General features: G+C 32.4%; 4 protein-coding genes across 5 annotated transcripts; 2 read left to right on the forward strand and 2 right to left on the reverse strand.

The window, feature by feature from the left end:
- Positions 1-1,272: 1,272 nt before the first annotated feature.
- Positions 1,273-7,683, reverse strand: LOC108910787 (ribosomal protein S6 kinase delta-1). Of its 2 annotated transcripts, none has more exons than XM_018715502.1 (12): positions 7,497-7,683; positions 7,275-7,432; positions 7,101-7,212; positions 6,968-7,048; positions 6,404-6,740; positions 6,232-6,350; positions 5,928-6,056; positions 5,745-5,872; positions 5,115-5,684; positions 1,894-2,098; positions 1,744-1,839; positions 1,273-1,689 (listed from the first exon to the last, which is right to left on the reverse strand). In XM_018715502.1, exons 1-12 carry the CDS (start codon positions 7,590-7,592, stop codon positions 1,570-1,572), a joined length of 2,151 nt encoding a protein of 716 aa, XP_018571018.1. In that variant the 5' UTR covers positions 7,593-7,683; the 3' UTR covers positions 1,273-1,569. The 2 variants fall into 2 exon arrangements, with proteins under 2 accessions (XP_018571018.1, XP_018571017.1); XM_018715501.1 differs by having other exon boundaries at positions 6,875-7,048.
- An 876-nt stretch (positions 7,684-8,559) lies between these two features.
- On the reverse strand, positions 8,560-15,922 carry LOC108910786 (transmembrane protein 245). The gene is made up of 10 exons (XM_018715500.2): positions 15,324-15,922; positions 15,024-15,252; positions 14,814-14,941; positions 13,872-14,657; positions 13,380-13,547; positions 13,140-13,326; positions 12,898-13,082; positions 10,408-10,636; positions 10,183-10,357; positions 8,560-9,961 (listed from the first exon to the last, which is right to left on the reverse strand). Exons 1-10 carry the CDS (start codon positions 15,834-15,836, stop codon positions 9,766-9,768), a joined length of 2,796 nt encoding a protein of 931 aa, XP_018571016.1. The 5' UTR covers positions 15,837-15,922; the 3' UTR covers positions 8,560-9,765.
- A 393-nt stretch (positions 15,923-16,315) lies between these two features.
- Positions 16,316-19,534, forward strand: LOC108910767 (ribosome-releasing factor 2, mitochondrial). Its single transcript, XM_018715474.1, has 10 exons — positions 16,316-16,495; positions 16,554-16,820; positions 16,882-17,070; positions 17,118-17,371; positions 17,429-17,776; positions 17,865-18,144; positions 18,222-18,565; positions 18,618-18,713; positions 18,771-18,917; positions 19,313-19,534. The coding sequence occupies exons 1-10, from the start codon at positions 16,351-16,353 to the stop codon at positions 19,472-19,474; spliced, it is 2,232 nt and encodes a 743-aa protein (XP_018570990.1). The 5' UTR covers positions 16,316-16,350; the 3' UTR covers positions 19,475-19,534.
- A 223-nt stretch (positions 19,535-19,757) lies between these two features.
- Positions 19,758-21,249, forward strand: LOC108910775 (MAD2L1-binding protein). Its single transcript, XM_018715484.1, has 2 exons — positions 19,758-20,315; positions 20,383-21,249. Exons 1-2 carry the CDS (start codon positions 19,822-19,824, stop codon positions 20,771-20,773), a joined length of 885 nt encoding a protein of 294 aa, XP_018571000.1. The 5' UTR covers positions 19,758-19,821; the 3' UTR covers positions 20,774-21,249.
- Positions 21,250-21,316: the final 67 nt, after the last annotated feature.

Here is a 21,316-nt window from a genome sequence, read left to right on the forward strand (position 1 = left end):
CATTGATTTACAAGATTCGTATCTATGAAAAAATTACATTATTGGAGTCTTAAATTCTCTATTTTAAACAAAAACCCAAAATCCTTATACATATAGGCAAGTTCGATATTAATGTCTAGACGCTCCAGATGTGTTTTGTTCTTTTCTAATTGCATGAGATGAAAAGACAAAGAGATACATCTAGAGCATCTAGATGTCAATACCGAACTTGCCTCATGTATCATAAAATTCCCTATTTTCTAAGTTTTAGATATTTGGAGCATATTTCCCCAGAACTAAAAAAAAATCTCCAAATCTGGCATAGCTGGAATTGGCTGATAGAGACCATAGCCCATAGAACAATATATAATAAGACTGATTTCTGTAGTGTGCACAGCCAATGAACTATATAAAACTGGAAGGGAGTCGTGTTTCGATATGAGAATGTTTGTCAGGGATATAGAAAGAGAAGCTATAAACGAGTAATTTGTTTCTCTCTTCGTTACGTTACTGTTTATGAGAATTTTACTGATACATAGAGTTCTATATTTTCAGTTGCTAATATTTAATTTGTATTAATAGTATGAACACGAACGAACTCTTTCAAATGAACTCATTAATAGGTTCAAATTGATCCACTGAAATTATTACGCCATATACATACATCGCATACGATCTAGTAGTCAGTCACCATAGAAAATATAGTACTAACGTACTATAGCTGCTTCCCTTTTGCAAGAAAAATCACATTAATATCACATGTGACGTCATGACTCAGTTAATTGTGCGTTTCTTTTAATTTTCCGAAGTGAGTTTGAACTGAGAATTTTTACCCCCACTTACTGCTATCTGCATTAGTTTGAGAGCTTGTTCACTTGGCTCATTTTGTGCTCAGTTATTTAAAGTGTGGTTAGGTTTGTTTTTAAAAGTTAAAAGTTGCAAATAATAGGTAAGTATTATGATTTATAACGTCTTTTCAATAATAATATTTCGCATTTAAGTTTATATATGGTTAATTTACATTTAGAGAAGAATCACAACTGAAACAACTGATGTGAGTACACTCACCTCACGTGTAATATGTACTCAGTTGCCTGCAAAAGGGAAGCAGCTTATATTTCACAAATAGTAATAATAGGGCATACTAACGTGTGAATCCCCCACATTTTCCACTAATCTTAATCTGATTAGTGATTAGTCTTTTTCAGACGAATTTATAGCAATGTAAATTAACAATACCAGTTTATTTCATACATGTAAAGGTGAAACAGAGAATAGACGTAAACAACATAAAAAAAATACTGATTTATTGAATATATATAAAAACAAAAAGGGAATGTAAAATAAACGAAACATAAGAAATAGTCAGTCTAACAAAATAAAAACAAATTAATATGTCCACATCCTAAATTAATAACAAAATTTACTATGAAGATGTATAATACAATATCGAATATTCTGTAAGAGCTACAACCCTTCAGTTTTTATGCAAGCTATATACTACAGATATAATACAGATGATGTAATAACAGCATAAAATTTGTATTTGGTACAACGCTAAATTATTCTTATATTTGCAAAATTAGATAATCACTGAAGTGCTGAAATAAGTGAATCCCATGAAATCGAATTAAAAAATGGATGGGATTTAATATTTTCTATCCCATTTAAGCCAGTACCCAGTCTGTCGTGTGGTTCATAAATGAGAAGCTAAAAAATTGTCCGTTGATATAAAATTATAAACTAAATTGATTAATCACTGACCTGTCTTAATATGGATCTACCTTCGGCTGACACATATTTTGGTATTTTCAAATGAGAGAAAGAATTTAAACCATTCGGATGTACTTCGGACAGTGGCTGTAAAGTAAACAACAAAATCAGATTAATGCCTTATTATGATATCTATCGTACCATTCCAACTAACAACTCGTACAGTATAGCTCCGTAACTCCACCAATCCACTGCAGCGGTAATTTCATGATGGCTATACACTTCGGGTGCTAGATTATGATTTATGCCGTTAGAAAATAAATCACATAAGTCTTTAACGTTGCACATGTATGTCAGAACTAGATTGTTATTCTCATCCAAAAGTAAATTTTTAATTTCCAGGTCTCTAAAATGAATAATTATTACAATTATTCCTGTTATCTACAGGGTGATTCACAACTTATCAAAAAAAAAATTTGGGAATAGATGCGGCATGAGAAAGGGAGTCAGTATCGTAAAAAAATTTTTGTAAAATCCTTATAGTTTCCGAGAAAAAAATTATTGAAGTTATAGTCCATTCAACCACTACATAGCTGGACAACTGTAGTCTCTAGCGTCATTCGCAATACGCATGGAAAGCCACGTGGCCTCAACGACTCCGAATACTAATATCCGATTTTGCAGTCGTCGTTGCGATAGTGTTTACCTGTTATCTGTGGTGTTTACAATAGCTTTTTAATAGTTAGTATCAAAAATGGTTTGCGTGTATAGCAACTCGGAGTTGATGGATATCGTTTTAATTTATGGTGACAGACAACATTTGTATGGTGAAGCATTTGTGTTATGATAAAGCAAGACAACATTTGTGTTAGTTTGTAGAAACTAAGTAGACCGATCCAAATATGTTTACATGTTGGTGGATAAAATTTTGAACAATTGTTGTAACATCGGGTATGTCAAATGATTTTATTATTTAAAAACATAAATTAATTTTATTAATTAATAAAGGCAAGAGCAATTGAATTTGCCGATATAAAATAGGTGCTATAAAATTCTATTTATTCCTTATAGGTTATGCTTGCAGCAAAATGGAAATTATTTCGAGAATAATCTTTAAATTTAATTTTGCATTTCTTGTTTTTCGTTTGTATTAAATTTTATTTCAGATAAATAACTTTACCTAATACATGTCCCATAGTCATAAGTTATCAAACATTTTTCATTAATTAATAGCAAATTATTCTTAATGTTATTATTAAATTACCAGCTTATTGACAGAAAGTGTCAATTTATTAATATGATAAATAACAATTTATTTGTTATGACATCCGCCTACTTTATTTTTACAAATTTTCGCAATTACCCCTTTAGTGAACGATGACGCATCTAATTTTTTTACTAGAAAACTATCGGTTTTATCGAAAAATTACAAGAGGTAAAAAAGTTGCGCAATAAATCAGTCTTCCCAATAAATATTTTTAAATAAATAATTTGCTTCATATAAAAAATTTCTAATAAAATATTGCAATGGGGTTGACTGTTTCACTCCTTTATAAAATACGCCAATGATCGAACAAATATTGAAAAGTTGTCTCTTTATTAGTAGGATGCTCATACCAAGTTTCGTGTCTCTAGCATTCCTCATGTTAAACCAAAAAATTAAAATGGGAATTTCAATCCCCTCCTTTAAGAGGGTATGTCGCCTCAGGGGTGCAACTTTCATATATGTCTCGATTTCCGAATTGATAAACTTGTGGAATATAAAGAAAAGAACTATTTTTGTAAAAAATTAATTATAACGAACGTTCAAATAAAAACGTGGTCGAAGTTGGCTCTGACACATTGGACGTAGGGAGTAGCTTATAGCGACCAACTTAACCTCATTTAACGTTAATGACTATATAACTTTATTTTAAAGAATAATCGTGATAACAATAACAAACAATTAAAGGAGCTGCGGAAAGTGTCCCCCTCCTTGTTATAACAATAAATTAAAGCAGCTGCTGAAAGTGTCCCCCTCCTTGTTCCAAGCACTTTTCACACCTGTTCCTCAAAGAATTAAAGACATTTTCTAAGATGCTCGGGGTATTGTTAATTTCACGAATCTTGTCTATAAGTCGAGCCTGCAGATGGTTTAAATCAGGAATAGGCAGTTCAAAAATAGTGTTTTTAAGGTAAGGCCACAAAAAGAAATCACACGGCGTAATATCACATGACCTCGGTGGAAATTCATGTTCAGCATTGAGACTTAGTCGATTTTGGAAAACTTCCCTCAACATATTCATCGTCTCGCCTGCCGTATGTGCCCTTGCGCCATTTTGTTGAAAGTAAAAGTTTGTAATTTCGTTTTCTTCCAGCTGGTTAACAAAAGGAGCGATAATTTCTTCTCTATACCTTTGCGCAGTAAGAGTACCATTAAAAAAAATAGGTCCATAAATCCTCCTTCGATTGAGAGCACACCATACTATAATTTTTTGAGCGTGTAGAGGGCCCTCGACAAAAAAGTTATTTGGTTTTTCAGAAGACCACATTCTCATATTCTGTGAGTTTACATAACCACTTAAATGAAACCAGGCTTCTTCAGAAAAAAAGGTGATATTATGAAGTTCACCGTAGTTGTTTAAAAACCATTCACAAAATACAGCCCGTCGCGGAAAATCAACTTCATGAAGTTCTTGCTGACAAGTTAAACAATAGGAGAACAAACGCAAATCTTTTTTTAACACTGTGTGGCAGGTACCGACTGATACTCCCACCATTTGTGATAAAACACGTACAGAAGTTCTTGGCGCATTTTCCATTATTTGTTGGACATTTTCTTTTAATTCTTCAGTCCGCTTTTTAGGTCGGCCGCTTCCTTTTTTTCTTGTTACACTGCCCATTTCACGAAAAACATTAATACAACGCTGAACTGCACTTTTGTAAATTTTGTACTCAACAACGCCGGGAAATTGATTTTGAAATTCTATGAAACATTCCTCAATAGAATACTTCCACATTCCATCAATCTTGCGTCCATTTCTAAAGTAGGACTCTATGATAAACACTTTTTGTTCTTGAGAAAACACCATTTTAAACGCTTTTTAAAACGAAAATATTCAAATTGATAGCGGCGATATAGTGCTTTGACAGATGATGTTTAAGTTCGTTTGCTATACGCTACGCCCTACGTCCAAATTTTCAGAACCAACTTGACCACGTTTTTATTTGAACACTCGTTATATTAAATATCCGAAATTCTTAATCAATTATTTTCATCAGTCGGTGAACAGAAACCGACACTCCATAGTGGATTCGGAATCTTGAACAAGTTTAAAAGAGTCAATTCTGATAAGGGAATTGGTGTCGATGATTCCCTCCAAAAAAATTATAGGCTATACAGTTTTATATTTTGAATTTTCTAAATCGTTCTTAGTACGTACCTACAAATAACTCCCAAAACATGTAATTTTTCTAGAGCTAGCAGCAACTGTGCCGCCCACTTTACAATGGTTCTTTCTGCTAGAACCGAATGTGTCTCAAAACTCTCTTCAAAATTAGTTAAATCACTATCTTTCCTTTGACTAGAATGAACTTCCTCACTGGCTTCAACGTTTTTTTTGTGACTTTCACCTCTTTCGATGTCGTCACTTTGTACCACCTCTGTTGATGTAGTATCAAGAGGTGACAGCAATTTAAATTCTTCATCTTTTTCCTTTAAACATTTTCCACCTGAATTTTTTGTACTTTGATTATTATATGGCAATTTATCTTCCAAATCCACTTTAACATAACTATCGTCGCTGCTTGACGACTTTTGTTCCAAATCCCTTGCAACACTTACATTTTTTAAGCGGTTGCTTGTGTATTCGTTTATGAGATCAGAAAAACTAAGTTCGGAATCATTGTCATCGGACATGTCATGTATTTGCTTCAGTATTTGGTTTTCTTTCTTCGTAGTGACTTCATCAAGAGTCGATTGCCTTCTCAAATATTCAGATAGGTGTACACCACTGACAAAATACATAATTTATATAATTTTAAGTGGTACATGAATAATTATTATGACTTACCTACAATATTCTAAAACTAAAAATAATGCATTTTCACAATTGTAATGGTAATGAAGTTTTACCATGTAAGGCACATTTTCAGGTAATACCAAGTTTTCATTTAAAAATTCAGTGGTTTTATGGATGACCTACAAATATTACATCTGTAAAATACATTTAATTTCGAAACCTACGCAGACAAACCTTTATGTAAAATAATTGCTGCAGTTCAGAATGAAGTACTAACATTCCCGAAGAAATAATTTTAACAACTTTAAATTTATATAAATCAAACAATGGTCTTTTAGTTGTAGCTTGCTCTGGAGTTTCTTCCTGCAAATTCATATTAACACTTAAAACGAGTCTTAATTAACTGAATAATAATAATGTGATATAAACACCGATTGTTTATGTACATACACATTGTTGTTGTTATTCACCTAAGGTGAAGGATACATTATAATATCATCACGATACTATTTTGTGTCAAAAAAAAATTTCTACTTACAACTAACTGAAGATTCTTGACTTCAGGCGCCAAATACATATTAAATATTTTTTCAGCTCTTATTAGATATTTATTTGCTTTGTATCGCACCATTTGTCTGTGGTTATAGTTTGGATCATCTAGAATACAAATTAAAACAATGTTTGTTTATTACGTAATAAAAATTCTTTACCCTTTCCGTATTTTAATAAAATATCAATTGCTGTTTCATATGCAGCGAACGCCTCTTCATATTTTTTACTGTTTTCTAGTTCAGTTGCTAAATTGATGTGGACAGAAGCGTCAATAATATACTGCATGCAGCCACTTGCCACTAAAGACCCTGGTGTATTCGGAGGTGTAGGATAAATCTGACCATCTATTAATGTCAAGTTGTCTAACATAGTTGTAACACTTAATGAATCCGAATTTTTGGAAGATGTTTGTGAATTTATTGATAAGCAGGAACTTAATTTTTTCAAGTTTGAGTGAGGCAAATTATGACTGAGGGTTTCGGGAAAAAAGTCAGGCTGTAAATAATATTTCGATTTAGTTAAAATGCTCGATCCGATTTATATAAAGCTTGATATGGTCAAGATTACAAAGAAGTAGCAATCAATATCATTAAAAAATTAACATGTTAATATTGAAGAAGATTTTTTACCTGGATTGAGGGACTCAAGCTACTGATAGTTGTAATCGAATCTGTATCGCTAGTGGTCTTTTCGTCATCAGATTTTGATAAATATGTACATACCTCGGGATCCTCAGGTAAATTTAATTCTGCACGAATTGTATTAATATTGCTGTGCAAGTGTTCAACTGGCGTGTGGCTTGTCTAGAAAAAACAGTTTTTAAACATATTTTAATTTAGAATCTAACGTACTTACTTCCAAAAACTTAACAAACTCTGTTGATGTGAATAATTGGGAGACACTGCCTATGTATTCCAAAAAATTCAAAATACCCTGTCTTCGTTCTTTTATTGTTTCTTCATCAAAACTAAAAGAGATTTTATTAATGATTTTGGTATTGCAGTAGATCTGAAAATAGTAATAACAAACCGTTTAAATAGGGCTCTTGTCGGTAAAGGAGGATATTTATTTTTCAAACTGAGTCTTCTGTGCAAAACCTTTAAATCTCGATGCAATTTCTTAAAATCATTAAAACGTTTCCATACTGTAACCTTTGTCACTGCGTCAGGGCAAGACTCTGGATAAAGCTGTAAAATATAATATATAATATTTTCAATACGAATGAAATGAAAATTTTTAAATATATATTACCATTGACACCACTTTGTAAATAGTAAATCCATTCTTATGTTTACTTATATCTGGTATATCAAATATTCGTATCCAGTTTTCATGGGTTGAGACCATTTTAAACTTAGCATTAATGATTATTCAATACATTTTTATTTGTGGCAGCGAATGAAAATGATATGTATAAAAAACAACATTAAATAGTATAAATACATTTGACAATTATGACAGCTGACACTGACAGGTACTGTCAACTAATCGAATCGAACTATTATAGGGAACGTACTGATAGCGTTTTCGATTTACTTGCACTTAGTGTACCATCTACCTACTCGTATAATACACGATGGAAATATTCCGCACTGAGTATCAAAAGTCAAAAGGTTGAAAACGCTGTGAATAAGCAAGATCGCTAAAGAATACATAGTTCAGTGAAATTAATGAATAACAAACAATAAAACCGACTGTAGCCCATAATTTATTAAATCTCACTTCCTCTTCTTCTAGAACATACAAGACTAACGTTTACCATTGATGTAAGTAGAGTAGTGACGCAATACGCAGTGTAAGAGATGAGGGCTGCTTTCTTTCGGGTACCGATTTCGGATCTAAACGCATTTATGATTCCAAAATCATGTTCGTAGTTGTTGTCTTGTTTCCGGATCATGTCGGATTAATGATCAGGATCGGTAATCCCCTTTTCCCTATGAATCAAACTTTTTCCGTGATCCAACCTTTTGATCTCGATATCTCGATCATGTGTAATAATATAACCTTAAAATTGTGGTGGTTTCTTTTTTCTCTAAGAAGGCAGTTAATATTTTTATTTTAATTGTACACAGAAGAATAGGTACATCTAAATGATATTTAAAATCGAATCAAATGTCAATAGTAAACAAAATCCTGTTCTATTTGAAATTGGATTCCTGGATCTAGTTTGTCTGATCCTGATTCAAAGCCCTAGATTATATACTTTTCAAAGCTGAGAGCAAAAGAAAACGGCTGAGATCTGAGCTAATTTATTATTTCGATTGGTCAATTAGGTTAGGTGTCGGAATATTTATATTCAAATAAAACAAATTAGAATTATTTTTAGCTATATTAGAAATAATGTTAAAAATAATTTAATCTTGCATCTGTATAAAAAAATATATAATGTTACTAACATTTAAAACATATGTAGATTATTTTTAGCAAAGCTATCAGTACACAGTACAAGCTAAACATTAATACATATAACAGTAACAAAATAGAATAATCTGACTACATGCTAATTCAAATAATTCAACTATTCTCAACATATTTTTGATATCAGGAAGATGTATTTGCGCAACATATTACTGCTGCATAAAATTTTAAATTTCTAAGGTATGTAAGTATATTTAAATTGACATTATTTTATTTTATTAATAAAATATTTTTTATGCATATGCTACTTTAATTAGCAATAAAGCACATCTATTCATTTTAGAGACAAGACGAAATTATAATTAAAAAAAAATATAACTATTTATTTGGGCAAATTTAAATAAAACATTAGAAAATGGAATAAACTGTTTTTTTTTAATGATTTTCAGAGTATTTTCCAAATTCCTGCAACCCTTCACTTTGAATATATTACACCCTGTTCATTATTCGCCTTATATAACAAATTATTATTGATTTGACACCAAAGTATTTTGGCGATGTACATATCGGAATTATTCGACCTAAAAATAGTCCGCAAAATGTTGCATTTCTGGACTAGGCCGCAAATAATTATGGAAACACCTAACACAAAACGTTGCGGAAAAAATTATTAGAGCCACTGAATTATTTGTATTGAGAAATTTTATATGTAACACTTATGCAAAATACTTTCATCAGTCATTCAAAGAATTATTCTGCATACTTATTACTTAAAACAGCTATAATTTTATTTATTTGATCAGTATTAGATTTATTTTTGATTATTACACAACCATAAGTACTTGGAAAATCAAGTTTTTTTCATACGCCACATTTTTAATAACATTTTAAATTTTCAAAGGAAAATTTATTTTGCAACGACAAGTTTCTTTCCTCGTCACCAATTAAAATAATTTTAAATATTTTTATCACATTAGGCCAATCTTCTTTAAAATCACTATGTCTTGCATGTCAGTGACGTCTTCACGTTTTTTAATTAATGAAATTTGTCATTACAGCTCAAAATTCTGGCCTTTACATATTTTCAATGATAAAACAGGTATTTTATAACAAAAACAATAAATAGGAAAAAAAACATCTTACAAACTTATGAACACATTATTTAACTGCTGTCCTGAATGTGGTGCAATCTTAGGTTTAGAGATTCCTCAGACGGAGATTCTTTAAACAGACTAGAAGATAAATCTATAGCTACATATAAACCACATAAAATCATAGGCCCGATTATAGCCCCTTCAACACCCAGACAGAAAATTCCGCCTGCTATAGCAAGACCCGTTAAATAAGGGTGACCACCACTGAAACAAAAAAGTGTTCGTTATTAGTTCTGTGGTTCATTTCAGTTAATGTAGTCCACATGTTGATAAGGGTTATTCCATATAAAGATCTTTTTAAATGTATGCCATTCCAGTTGATATGAAATTAATAAATCTATTAAGTACTTTCGCACGTGAATGTCGATCTCTAATTATATGTTTGAAAGTACTAAATTTCAAACTAAATAATTAAAATAACTCACCCCTTTATTTCCTTATAAATTGTAGTGTCGACAACGGACGTTGGAAGAAACTGACATGCCGCGAATAAAATGGCAGATATAGTTCTATCCTGGGCAAGCCAGAGATCCAAAACGGCTGGAATACATGCCCAATATGTTCCTAGGAAGGGTACGGCACCCAAAATCGTAGCAAAAGCTAAAAAATATTAATTATAACAAAACGTCTATAATAAATCCCGTACATACCCGAAGGAAGGTAGACAATTTTAACTCCAAATAGGTTGTGTATAAACCACGTCCACATTCCGTAAAACGCCGCCATTTTGAAAGAAGCCGAGAAAACGCCATTGATAGCTCCTTCTAAAGCATGCCCAAAACGTCTGCCGCTCGGCGAAAATTTAGTAAGAAGTTCAACTGGCTTGTACAGATCACCACTCGAGTTTAATAAGTAGAAAAGTGTTGTTAAAAAGACGACCTGGAATAATTATTTTATACATAAAAAAATGACCATCCCCAGATATGTGACAATTAAAATAAACAATAAAGCGTTAAAAATCTAAAAAAAAAGTCTATGGAATATTGTAGTTTAAAATCAAAGTTTACAAAATAAAAGAAATTACAGTAACATTAAAACTGTTTGCTTTTAACCGTAATAATAATCATAACTTTTTTCTCCACACACACAAATATACACCATTTGTGATGTTTTTAATTATACAGGGTGTTCCTAAATCGCAACGGAAAACTGTAAATTGCAAAAAAAGGATATTTTTCCTCTTCCATTTTTCTCTCCGGGCTTTCGTTTTCGAGATACACAATATCCAATATCTTAGGAACCGTTTGAACTACAGGACTGAGTTTTTGTACATGCATTACCAGTATTAATACCTACTTTTTCGCACCCCTCTCGAAGTCATTAGGCGTGCTAGTGGTGGAGATTTTAAGGTATCGTAAGGGTTTGACAGCAAATTCTGAAGCACCAATGAATTTTACACAAATAGAGTTCTCTTGGTTCATTGCTCTAAAAACAACCGATTTCAAGGAAAATTACTTTTTATGAACAAAAACAAACATTTTGCTAACGTTTCGAAAATACACTCGTAATTCAAAAAAATAGGTAGTAATATATAACAATTTTAACAAAATAATTAACAGATAGGATTTTAACTTAAAAAAACATAAAAACAATTTTTTATCACTTTAACTATTAAAATTTACAAAAACTGTTCAAAATTACGTCTGTTGGCTTGAATGCATGCATTACATCCTTGGATCATGTTTCTATGAACGTTGTTCATAATTTGATGGGTATTTCTAATTGGTTCTGATGTGACTTCAACCCTAGTGGTCAATTCTTCGGCCCTATTGACAGGGGTTTCATAGATAATGTTCTTCATGTGATCCCATAACAAATAATCAAGTGGGAATAAATCCGGCGACCGGCCGGGCCAGGGCACCGGACCACCTCTTAAGATCCATCGTTCTCTGAATGTTCTGTTGAGGTACTCTCTTACAACAACTGCAAAATGCAAATCCATTTTTACCACTTTTAACAATTTTAAACAATTAAAAATTAGCACTCAGCAGCATGACATTTAATTAACTTGACACTCTTGACAGTTCTAAGGTAAGTTGTAATAATGGTAACTTAGTTTTTTTCCCATAACGTATGTGGTGTCAACATGACGAGACACCCTCACATTTTGCAAGTGCAAGTACCTCAACAGAACATCCGGAGAACGACGAATTGAACCGCTGGACATCTGAAATGCATCGTTTATGAAATCCATGTCAGTACTATCGAAGAGCAGAAAGACACGTGATTCCAAGATGTAATGCGTGCATTGAAGTCCGCGAATGTATTTTTGAACAGTTTTTGTAAATTTTACTTGACAAATTGATAAAAAAAAGTTAAAATCCGATCTGTTGTTAAATTTCGTTAAAATTGTTAATTATTACTACCTATTTTTGAATTACAAAAGATTTTCCAAATGATAGCAAAATGTGTTTTTGTTCATAAAAAGTCATTTTTCTTGAAAACAGTTGTCTTTAGAGCAATGAACCAAGTGAACTCTTTTTGTGTAAAATTTATCGGCGCTTCAGAATTTGCTATCAAATGTCAATTTTTCCAGTGCCGTAAAAGTTTGGGGGGAAAAACCTTTACGATACCTTAAAACCTCCACCACTGGCACGTCCAATGAATTCGAGAAGGATGCAAAAAAGTAGCTATTAATAGTGGTAATGTGTGTACAAAAGCTCAGTTCTGTAGTTTAAACGGTTCCTAAGATATTGACAAAAAAGTAAAAAAAAAATTAAAGTTTTGACACCGTGTATCTCGAAAACGAAAGCCCGGAGAGAAATATGGAAGAGGAAAATAATGTTTCTTTTTTCAAGAGGAATTTACAGTTCTCCGTTGCAACATTTATTTAGGAACATCCTGTATACAACTAAAGTTTAACAATTCAGCAACATANACGTCTATTGGTTGTTTCTACGAGTGTTTTGGAAGATTAATTTCTTGTGTAATATTTTGTTTCCCATTGTGTTTCAGATACTAGCACTCTTATTTCTCACCCTCAACAATGAGGATCACATTTACAGGTAGAAAATAAGATGCTAGATATTGTTGACAAAAATTCCAGTACACCACAACTGCATTCTGTTGAATATACGGCACTTATACAGCGTGGACCTCCTGTACAGACCAATTAAAATTTAATGAAGAAAATTACTTACCACATTTAATATGAAATTTAATACCGCTGTCCCCCCTCCAAGTATAACAGACAGAAATGTACTGAAAGATCCCAAAATTAAACTTATGTTTCCTTTAACGATGCCCCAAATTGATTCAAGCAGCGATAGGAGCGTTCCAATATTCTGCTTACCAAAATCCATGATCGCACCTAAATTAAACATTTCTAAAACAAAAGATTACCTTGACAACATATAATGTCTGTATCACACCATTATTTCACCTGGTGATTTTTGAATGTCGGTTATAAAATCTTCCCATGAAGCCTTAACGGCATCTTCGGAAACTTTAGGCCCGTTTGAATCGTTTGCAGACATCCAATTTTGATAAACTCTGTCCCAAAGCTCCAACATTTGGTTCTCGAGTTTTTGAGACTTTGCCAAGTCTACGTCAGACATCATTCCCCTTACCTAAACAAATCATTTATAAAAAATAATAAATCGTTAAAATTCTCTAATCATACCGCTTTCGATATGCCTTCCCTCCCATACTGGTAAGCATTATCTAGAATGGAGTCTACGGTGTCGTCCCATGCTGGTGGCAACATTTGTCTTAACTCGGGGTTGTGGACAACGGTCTGGTTAATCACGTTGCCAGTCATTTGAACCATCATAATCGCTTCAGCATAAATCTTAAAGAAAAAGTCAATATCGGTTCCGTTTCAATGTTAAGTGAGTCATTATTACAAACGTATGAAGTTACTAGGCTAACTTTAAAATTTTGAAATTTTAATTATGGGGAATTGTCGCAAATTGCAACCTGAATTGTAAAAAGTTTGTTTTTGAACGGGCTTACTGACTATATAAATTTAACGAGCCACAGTATTTTCTTCAAATTTAAGCGCATTAAAAACAAGGTTTCCACGGCAAAATCATAACAAATCTATTGAAAATACTGGTATAATAACTACTAAATTTAACAGTTGACTAGATAATTTTATATATTTCATTATTACCTGTAATGCGATGAACACCGATGCACAAATGAGAAAAACGATTAGACCAAATATAACGACACAACTAGCGACGGTATCTATGCTATCTTTAACGCCAGTCTTTAAAGTAGTATTGACTTTATGAATAACTTTATACAGTCCTCTAATAGGCACGGGAACGAGCGCGTCGTGCCTCTCTTCACACCAAATGCTTAGTGCCTGGAAAACATTATGGAACTTTTCATAGAGGTAGTTCCAAAGGCCCAAATATAGCCCTAGGTGTTTAATCAGGTAAAACAGTATTGGCACTGGCAACAACGGAAGCAACATGACGTTTTTCCAGAATAACATAACAATGCAAGCCCATAATACAGAGTATAAATAAAACGTGCTCTCGTAAGTCTCTGTATCTATTAAACTATTATTCGAATAAGTCAAACTGAGTTTTCTGCCCATTTGTAGAATGTTTGACTTACGTAGTTTGCCACTATTGCCAAATTGTGGCTGAGATAAGGATCTTTTTAGTCTAGTTTCTTTTCTCAATAATTTTGGTTTATTTAAAATTTCCGAAATGGTTGCAGTCTGGGGTTGTTGTATTAAATGTATTCCTTGGTTAGTTATTAGAACACTTGTATTACTTAATTCAGAATCGGTACGGGTTATTGGCTGCTTTTCCTCAAACAATTCCAAAGACCAGGGATCTTTCTCTTTTTGGTCTGTCTTTGCGGTTTTAATTGTGTCTCCTACATTTTCAATCGTCTCCGATTTTTCACTAAACGTAACATTTGGATTTACTTCAATTTCTTTCTAAAAATTAGATAATTTTATATAATTAATATAACAATTAGATAGTTTTATATAATGCGAAAGTGCAAATATTCATATTAGTTAATATTTTTTTCAAATACTTTCGTTTAATTGTTTTCTAATCTTTACTATACACTTTGTAAACATATTGCATACCTCTTCATTGGGGTCTATATTATCAATATTTTCATCTTTAGTCTCGGAGCCATTTTCACTTATATCTAATTCTACTGCTTTATCATGAAATGCCAATAACAAAGATTCTGTAATGGATATCGGATGACCTAAAAATAACATTAAAAAATAGTTACAAGATTTTTGACCTTACTAGATGTTTTATTAATGGTTTTCGGTGCATCTACTTACCTGCATTATTCATGGCTTCGTGAATTTCATATACTTCGGATACAAACCCTCCAAAAAATATTACTTGCAGTATAATGAACACAGGCAACTGTAATGACCCAAACAGTTGGGCAAGACAACATGAACACAACAACCAAATTATTATGGAAGCGTAGTGAAATTTGGAGTTATTTTCTGGTTTCCATAGAAGAAACACAATTGACATGTAACCGATTAAACTTAGAGAAACCTAAAATGCACAAACCATGATTTTTAACATAAAGCATAAAAATTAAAATTGAACAAATTAATAAAACTTACCACTAAAACCGTCGAGTTATCCAAAAAGAAATTCAGGGATTTAAACGAGCACGTTAATATTTTCCAGACTAATGTAGCAATTATCTTTGGTGTGTAATAGTAAATAAGGTGGATCATCGGTATTACTACGGAAACTCCAATAATTAGTTTTATTCTTTTATAAAGAGTTTCTCCAATAAACTCCGATAAATCATTTATAATATTGATTGGCAGCAATATTACTCCAAAAATGACTGGTGTGTTGGTTGTCTCCAATGTTTCAAACCAGGCCTGAAATCTATCCCTCAGTGATCGTTTAAGGGGATGTAGAGCTGAGCCAACTAGTACGGCCCATATTAGGGGTTTTACAAATGGTTCCAGTATCATATACAAAGCATATCCTGCGGCACAACACAAGAATAAAAGGAAAAGGGCCACTGCATTGTATAAAGCATGTTTCACTGGTTTGTCGTGACCCTGGGGTAAACCACCAATTACACTGAAAATACTTTCTAAGGGCGAACGGTGATCCATTTTCAAGAATGTTACTGATTACTGATCTTTCATGACATAATTTTTAAATTTAGTAGTTAGGTCAATCATTTATCATATTGACATTAATAACCTTGTAACAAAATAAACAATACTGAATTTGAATGCACTCGTAGTTTGGATGTCATTATATGCTCGTCTTCTTCTTTAAACTTTGTTTTTTTACTCATTATTTAAAAATACCAACAGAACTTAAAATTTTATATAAAGTTTGTGATACAAATATATGTCTTTAGGATGTATTTATAATAAATGTATCATAATCTGATTTGATTTCAATTTTTATAGAAACTAGAATCATACACTAGCCTATGTGTTTAAATATTTTATATAAACAATGAAAACCTGTGGCAAAGATTTTGTTACATAAAATTTTTGTCAAATGGCGAGTAGTTATTTCATTCCCTGTTTTGATTTTTTTCACTTTTCACATGTCACAATCACATGTGGATTGTGGAATGTTATAGGTTAGGTTAGATTCAAAAGTTTTAGTAATATGAATTTGTGCTCAAGAGTCTGTAGAATATTATACAGAACAAGTATCTTTTATAAAGTAAATAATTATAATACAATTAAAAATGTAAAAGATGTGGATATTGAAAAAATTAGAAATATGGGAATTTTGGCTCATATCGATGCTGGTATAATTTCAGTATAAGAATTACAATTCTAATTAATTAACCATTTTTTCTTATGTAGGAAAAACGACAACCACTGAACGAATGCTGTATTTTGCCGGAATAATAGATCAAATGGGCGAAGTTCATCATGGCAACACAGTTACTGACTATATGGATCAAGAACGTGAAAGAGGCATCACCATAACTTCTGCAGCTGTCACATTTAACTGGAAAAAGAATCTTATTAATCTTATTGATACACCGGGCCACATAGATTTCACAATGGAAGTGGAACAAACTTTAAATGTCTTGGACGGAGCTGTAGTTGTTTTGGATGGTTCAGCAGGTATAAGGAATGTAATTCAACTTTGCATTTAATTAAAATTTAACAAAATTTTAATCTGTAGGGGTTGAAGCACAAACGCAAACAGTGTGGAGACAAGCTGACAGATATAACATTCCTAGAATAATTTTTGTCAATAAAATGGATCGCTTAGATGCAGATATTAAAATGTGCTGTGAAGCAATCAAAAATAAATTGGAAAAACCTTATCTATTACTGCAATTACCTGTTAGAGAAAATGGCAAACTTACAGGTATGGAAATAAAAGTTTTTTATTTATAAATACTACATTCATTTTAGGTATAATTGATGTTTTAAGCATGGAGCTGCTGAATTATGGCGCGGTCAATGAAAAACAAGTTACGAAAACACCTTTGACGGAAGACCAATGTCCTAAATATTGGAGTGAAGCTAAAAACGCACGTATGATATTGATCGATAAATTAACTGACCACTGTGACGAGTTAGCAGATACAGTCATATCATCAGAATCTTTAGAAAACATAGCCACAGTCGATATTGTGAAAGCCTTGAACGCAATTACATATAATCAGGTGGGGTTATATTTATTACATTATAGGTAAGTTGTATTATGAATATATTAATTACAGAAAGCAGTCCCAGTATTATTAGGAAGTGCCTATAAAAATATTGGAATACAGGCGCTAATGGATGCTGTCGTACTATATCTTCCATCTCCAGTGGTGAAAAATGACCGTTATACTTGTTTTGAATCCAGTTTGTGTGCGGGAGCGTTTAAAGTTGTGCATGACAAACAAAGGGGATCATTAGTTTTTATTAGGATTTATAATGGAACTTTGAATAAAGGACAAAAAATCTATAGTATTCAACAGGATTGTTCAGAACAAATAGGACGACTATACGTGGCATATGCCGATGAGTTCACAGAAGTCGATAGTGTGAAAAATGGAAATATAGCGGTGGTCGCTGGATTGAAAGTAAGTAATAGCTTGTCACTGTGTGTTTTGGTATGAAAATAGTGTATCTGGCCCTAAGTAATTTGTAACAAATTCTCTTAATTCTCAGAAAATCAGATCTGGCGATTTGATAACTAGTACCCAATCAGCATATCAAAAAGCTAAAAGAAACATAACTCAGTCGTTAAATGAAAGATCTGGAGAAATCGATGCAGAAAAGATTCTTGGAGTAGGCGTTACTATACCCGAACCGGTATTTTTTTGTTCTATTGAACCGCCGAGTCTGGCCGCGCAGGCTTCATTGGAACAAGCTTTAACGGAATTACAGAGGGAGGATCCAAGTTTAAGGGTGACGTATAATTCTGAGACTGGCCAAACTGTTTTAGCAGGTACACGATTCTGAACTTACTATTTTTGATACTGATAATTTACTTCGTTTTCCTACCCATTTTTTTCTTGTTTTTAGGAATGGGCGAGCTCCATTTGGAAATAATCCGTGACCGCATTTTGAAGGAATATAAAATAGAGGCAGATCTCGGACCTTTGCAGATTGCCTACAGAGAATCTCCGATTAAAAAATTGACAGACACCAGCACATTAGAAACCAAAATTGGAAATAGTAAACAATCTGTTACTGTAACATTGTCTCTCCTTCCGACAGAACAGAAGGAAGATATTGGCAACGTAATGAAACTGGACAAAAGTCCCGAAGCTGCCAGTAATATCGCCAGTATTTTTCCTAAACATTTGTTGGCGGTCAAGCAAGGTATTGAGACTGGATTAGCCCACGGACCCAAAATTGGTTCACAGGTAGCTTTTTTGATATTAAATATGCCATTCTCGCATAAATAAATCATTTTAGGTGATAAACACGTATGTGATGCTACATAATCTGGAAGTGGGGAGAGGGACATCAGAAACCATGGTAACTGCCACTGTGACGCAAGTAGTCCAAAAGGTATCGTAACTTTTTAATTTTATAATAGGACTAAATTTAATGTTTTATATCTTTCAGCTTGTCAAGAATTCAGGAACGGATATTTTAGAACCTGTAATGTTTTTGGAAGTTGTTGCACCAGAGGAATATTTGTCAGTGGTATTAGCTGATTTGTCTCGACGTCGAAGTGTTATAAAAGACGTTACGATGAGAGGCAAAAGTAAGGTAAGAAAACTATAAATTGATATTCAGCTATTCCTTAAATTCTATAGTTTTATAAATACAGGTTCGGAAAGTACCGATGGTCCATCTGCCGTTACATGAGAGCGATAAAGTAAGACATAGAAATCCATGCGATAGAGAAGGATGGCTATAATGAAGGGGTCTCATAGTCACCGCCTGTTTCGCCCTTCCACAAGTAAGATCCACTTCTTATTTGTGGAAGGGCGAAATGGGCGGTGACTTAGACGCCTTCATTATAGCCATCTTTCTCTATCGCACGGATTTCTATGACTTACTTTATCGCTCTCACGTAACAGCAGATGGACCATCGGTACTTTCCGACCCTGTAGAGTGACTATAGTGTTCGATGGTTATACTGATTAATTTCTTTGTTGTAGGCTGTTCTAGCTGATACACCTCTGTCTGAGCTGCTGGGATATGCGACTGTCCTAAGGACCTTAACCTCGGGCATGGCAACATTTACTATGGAATTTAATCAGTACAAAAAAATGTCACCTATCGATGAAGATAATGCTATTCGTAGTGTAAGAGGATTTTAAGATAATATAAAAGTACAAATATCTTTGTGATTTTAATAGTAATATTACGTGCATTTTCAATTAAACCCAAATAAATTAATCTGTTATTTCTTCTGATTACATTTTCTCCTGATTTGATATAAGTAACAAATTAAAAAAATGGTTTCCCTAAAAGGACATTGTGAAAATGAAATTTTATGTAGTGATAATTTGTGTAAATACGATACATTACGTTATACCTCCTTACAAGAAGAAGACGAGAAATTATAACATTTGATTTGACATTTGAGGTTATAATTTTTGACAGACGGGGTCATTGTGACTGTACTGTTTGTTTATAAAAGTGTGAATGGTTTTCTTTAAAGAAAATGAAATCGGACAATTTAGACCAAAAAATGAACAAAGAGGAGCAAGTCGTGCAGTGCGATGATTCATTAATAAACGTGAAGATATCCGATGTATTCACTCCAGTTACTTGTGCTCTCCTCATAAACGAAATACTACAGGGTCTCCTGTACCAGAAATCGCAAATTCCGTATCCTTATAATTGGTTAAAGTCGGTGGTGGACAAGAAACGTGGAATTTCAACTTCTGAAGGAACTGCTAGGAAAGTTAATTTTAATGCTGCCAACCATTTCCGTGTAGTTTCTAGTGCTTATGATACTTTAGAAAACATAATGAAAGGGATTATTAAAGAGTTTAGTGAAAGAAATGATTTTATAAAGGAAGTTGTCTTCGTTTTTGGTGCTACACCTGTGTGTCCGAAAGAAATTTACTCAATAAAAATTCCTTCTTTAGCAAAGGGGCATTTAGAAAGAAACCATACCAACCCTGTATGTAAATATCGACAAAAAATATTAAGGTAAGTTGATTCTTGAAGAATAAAATATGAAAATATAATCGTTCCACTGACAAATCATTATTTTCAGAAATATATTTTTATCACAACAGTGGTTGGATACTGTGGATAGTTCAATGTCTTGTACAAACACTTACATATTTTTTAAAACAACCGAAACCTGTAACAGAAGTTCTACTGTTGATTCTAGAAATGATTTTTTTATACCCAGTCGGCCCGTAACGGTGCCATCGAAGGCAAAACATACGAAAATTAATTTAAATTATGAAGCTAGTGAAAAAAGGAACTGTTGTGACAATTTTTTCGTATTCGAAGATGTTAATCACAGTGATGCGAATCAAAGACGAACTAGTGAAAATAACCAAGCGCAAGAGACGATTGTCTGGTATCAATCAAAAGACTTATTTAAAGGTTTTAAAGACTGCTATATAAACAAAGTCTCAGCTAGTGAGTTATGGTAACATATTTTAGTTTTTTTTTAGTTAAGTAAATACGATTTTATTGATATTAGTTATTGTTTTTGCAGACATAACAAATATATGATTTTTAATGAATTTTTTTATATGTATATCCAGCGTTAATATTAACAATCGAAGCAAAGCAATATATTTTTTTAATGACAATTGTATCTGTTATTTTTATACTTACATAATTCTATATTGTAATAGTAACTGTATCATGTTATAAATTTAATTTTATTATTGATTTTTCTAGTTGTAGATATAATGATTGGTGATTGATTGTGTTTAATGTATTAAATAATTACGTTTTTATTAAATAATATAAAGTAGTATATTACTTTTATATTTTCTTTAGTTCGGTTCCACAACTATTTATCTTCTCTACTGTTGATTAATGCAGATTTGTTAATAGCAATTTTACTAAATGAGATTTTTAAAAAAAGATGAGGTGTAAGTTACGATACGTATCCTTTGTATTATTTGCATGACATTGTCAATGTAAGGTAAATAATTCAAATATACGATATAAACATTTAATATTTT

This window comes from Anoplophora glabripennis, unplaced genomic scaffold (genome assembly GCF_000390285.2).
Source record: "Anoplophora glabripennis isolate ALB-LARVAE unplaced genomic scaffold, Agla_2.0 scaffold402, whole genome shotgun sequence".
Taxonomy (NCBI): domain Eukaryota; kingdom Metazoa; phylum Arthropoda; class Insecta; order Coleoptera; family Cerambycidae; genus Anoplophora; species Anoplophora glabripennis.